Consider the following 2,918-nt stretch of genomic DNA (forward strand, 5'->3'; position numbering starts at 1 on the left):
GAAACCTGTACTTTTTGTTATGTAAGCTTTGGCAATATGGTTCCCTGTAAACTTTCATGCCAATAAAGCATTTGAATTTGAATTTGACAGAGAGAGACACACACAGAGAGAGACACAGACAGAGAGACACAGACAGAGAGAGAGACACAGACAGAGAGAAAAAGAGAGAGAGAGACACACACAGAGAGACATACACACACAGACAGAGAGAGACACAGACAGAGGGAGAGAGAGAGACACAGAGAGAGACACAGAGAGACACAGTTTCTCCCGTAAAGCACCGAAACCTGTAGTTTGTTTCACAATCAAATGTCTAATTCTCTACTCAAGAGATCACCTTTCTTTGGTAAGAAGGCCGGTGAGTGGGTTTGTGAATAAAACGTTTCCATATTCTTTAAAAAGGGAACGCTGGATTTTTGTTAAAATACCAACTTTGAATGTTAATCGCCATATGCCGTTTACAATTGAGTAGCAACATCAAGCACCTGTAATTTAGCACCTCACCTTCAGAGTATAATCTTTTTCCGGAGTTTTGATTTCAAAGGTCCCTTCCTCCGCTTCCAGGCAATAATTAAACGCCGCATTTGCCAAATCCATGCTCCCTAACGGGCTGCTGTCGTGGGCTGTTCGGAAATAATACAGGTGGCATTTCTTCCGGTCGTACACAAACCAGCGCGTCTTGCAGCCCTTGAGCGGCCCTTTGCCTCCCAACTTGTTGAGATATCCGCATAGTTTTTTGGGCAGCGCCCGCTCTTCATTCGAAGATTTCAACTGTAAGTAGTTCGCCAAGTCATCGGTCTCATTTGGTTTCACTGACGGTGTCTCTGCACTCACATTATCACATTCTGTCTGAACAGCTGGGCTTTCTGGCGACTTGAAGATCTCAGTTTGACTTGGCTTGCCCACTGCTAATTCGTCTGCCATCATTCTTTGAATTCTACAATTATATACACACACACACAATGATGCTGTAGACCATGGGCAAATATTTCAGGAAAAAAGTCAGTAAACAGTAACAGACATCATTTCAAATGCATCAGTCTTTCAAATATATGAATAGAAACAACGCTAAATTGGTTTACCCGTCCTTTTTACAGGAAATAAATAGAAGCGTAATTAAACCATCTAAGAAACTTCAACAGATAACCGGAAGACAAAATATCCACTTCTCGCGATCCAAGTCAGATGAGACCGAAAGTCGATCCAAAATAAGAGAGTTTGCACCTCTAACCAAACTTTAATAAATTAAAATACAATAGCAAAATACTCCGGAAATCTGAAACAACAGAAAATGCTGGAAACACTCAGACTGCATCGTGGAGAGAGAGAAACAGAGTTAACGTTTCAGATCGATGACCCTTCCTCAGAACTGTTCGACCTGAAATATTAATTGTTGCTCTCTCCACGGACGCTGCCTGACCTGCTGAGTATTTCCAGCATTTTCTGTTTTGTTTTAATAAATTAGTCTTATTACGCTTGGCGCATCTCACTCACCGTCACACAGCCCCACAAGTCGTTTCTTTTGATTCCCATTAGTTTGATGTTTTGCTTTAACTCTTATACCTAGAATAATACCATTTGCATTTTCTCCCGAGCTATCTTCAGATTGTACTCATTCACTCCAACAGCACTTGCCAATTTCTCGGTCTCCACGCCCAAACAGATTTTTAGACTATGGGCACACCGCCGGGCACACCTACACATACCAGCAGTTCGTCCGAGTTTCTTGGAGAGTTAGTGGCGAATTCCCACCTCCTGACGCTGGTGTGCAACTTTTGCCTTGCGACGTCACTGCCCCCAATTTTCCGACCCTGGAACTCCGAGCGGACGCACCAGTGACACTGACTGCGAACACCCCGGACAACATTCCAAAATTGAGTCAGAGCTTTGCGGAAGATCCGATTGGTCGGTAATCCGGAAAGTCGAATCTAAAGGGCTGGCCCAATGTTACCGCGCAACCGGAGACAACACTCGACGTTGGCTACCATGGTGTTGCATAACATGGAGTTGTAAAATTTACAATTCCAGAAATCAATTTCAAACCAGTTAAAACTAAATCCCAACAGCTCAGCTGTAAGCACTGTCGCCTCTGAGTCAGTGTTCAAGTCCCGCTCCAGAAACTTGAGCACAAAAATCTCGGCTGACACTCCAGTGCAGCACTGAGGGAGTGCTCACTGTCCGATGTACCGTCTATCGGATGAGACATTAAATGGAGGATCGGTCTGCTCTCTCAGGTGGATGTAAAAGATCCGATAGTCCTATTTTGAAGAAGAGCAGGAGAGTTAGCGCTGGTGCCCTAGCTAATATATATCTATTAAATAATTAATCAATATCACTAAAAACTGATTATCTGGTCATTGTTGTTTGTGGGAGCTTGCTGTGTTTCCTACATTACAACAGTGACACTTCAAAAAGTATTTAATTGGCTGTAAAGTGCTTTGGGAGGTCCGGTGGTCATGAAAGGCGCTGTATAAAACATAGAAACATAGAAGATAGGAGCAGGAGTAGGCCATTCGGCCCCTCGAGCCTGCTCCACCATTCAATGAGATCATGGCTGATCATCCAAACTCAGTACCCTGTCCCTGCCTTCTCCCCATATCCCTTGATCCCTTTAGCCTTAAGAAATATATTTAACTCCTTCTTGAATATATTTAATGAACTGGCCTGAACTGCCTTCTGTGGTAGAGAATTCCACAGGTTCACCACTCTCTGGGTGAAGAAATTCCTCCTCATCTCTGTCCTAAATGGCTTACCCCTTATCTTTAGACTGTGACCCCTGGTTCTGGACTCCCCCGCCATCGGGAACATCTAGTCTGTCTAGTCCTGTTAGAATTTTTAAAGTTTCAATGAGATCCCCTCTCATTCTTCTAAACTCCAGTGAGTATAAGCCCAATCGACCCAATCTCTCCTCTTACGTC

At 43.7% G+C, this 2,918-nt stretch overlaps 1 protein-coding gene across 3 annotated transcripts in view; it reads right to left on the reverse strand.

Annotated features, from left to right (window-relative positions):
* The window catches only part of tbc1d2 (TBC1 domain family, member 2), a 101,329-nt gene extending 99,362 nt beyond the window's left edge, over positions 1–1,967 (reverse strand). Inside the window, exons 1-2 of one of the 3 annotated variants that reach the window (XR_015078980.1) lie at positions 1,707–1,967; positions 505–937 (exon numbers count right to left, since the gene is read on the reverse strand). Coding sequence is in view for 2 of the 3 variants with exons in the window: in XM_085992594.1 (XP_085848720.1) it covers positions 505–927 (423 nt within the window). In the remaining variant the exon portion in view is untranslated. The remainder of the gene's footprint in view (positions 1–504; positions 938–1,706) is intronic. The other 2 variants (XM_085992594.1, XM_085992602.1) reach the window with 2 other exon arrangements.
* Between the last annotated feature and the right edge of the window lie 951 nt (positions 1,968–2,918).

The sequence above is a fragment of the Somniosus microcephalus genome, chromosome 1, assembly GCF_052327205.1.
Source record: "Somniosus microcephalus isolate GS21.2 chromosome 1, FLI_Smic_1.0, whole genome shotgun sequence".
Lineage (NCBI taxonomy): Eukaryota > Metazoa > Chordata > Chondrichthyes > Squaliformes > Somniosidae > Somniosus > Somniosus microcephalus.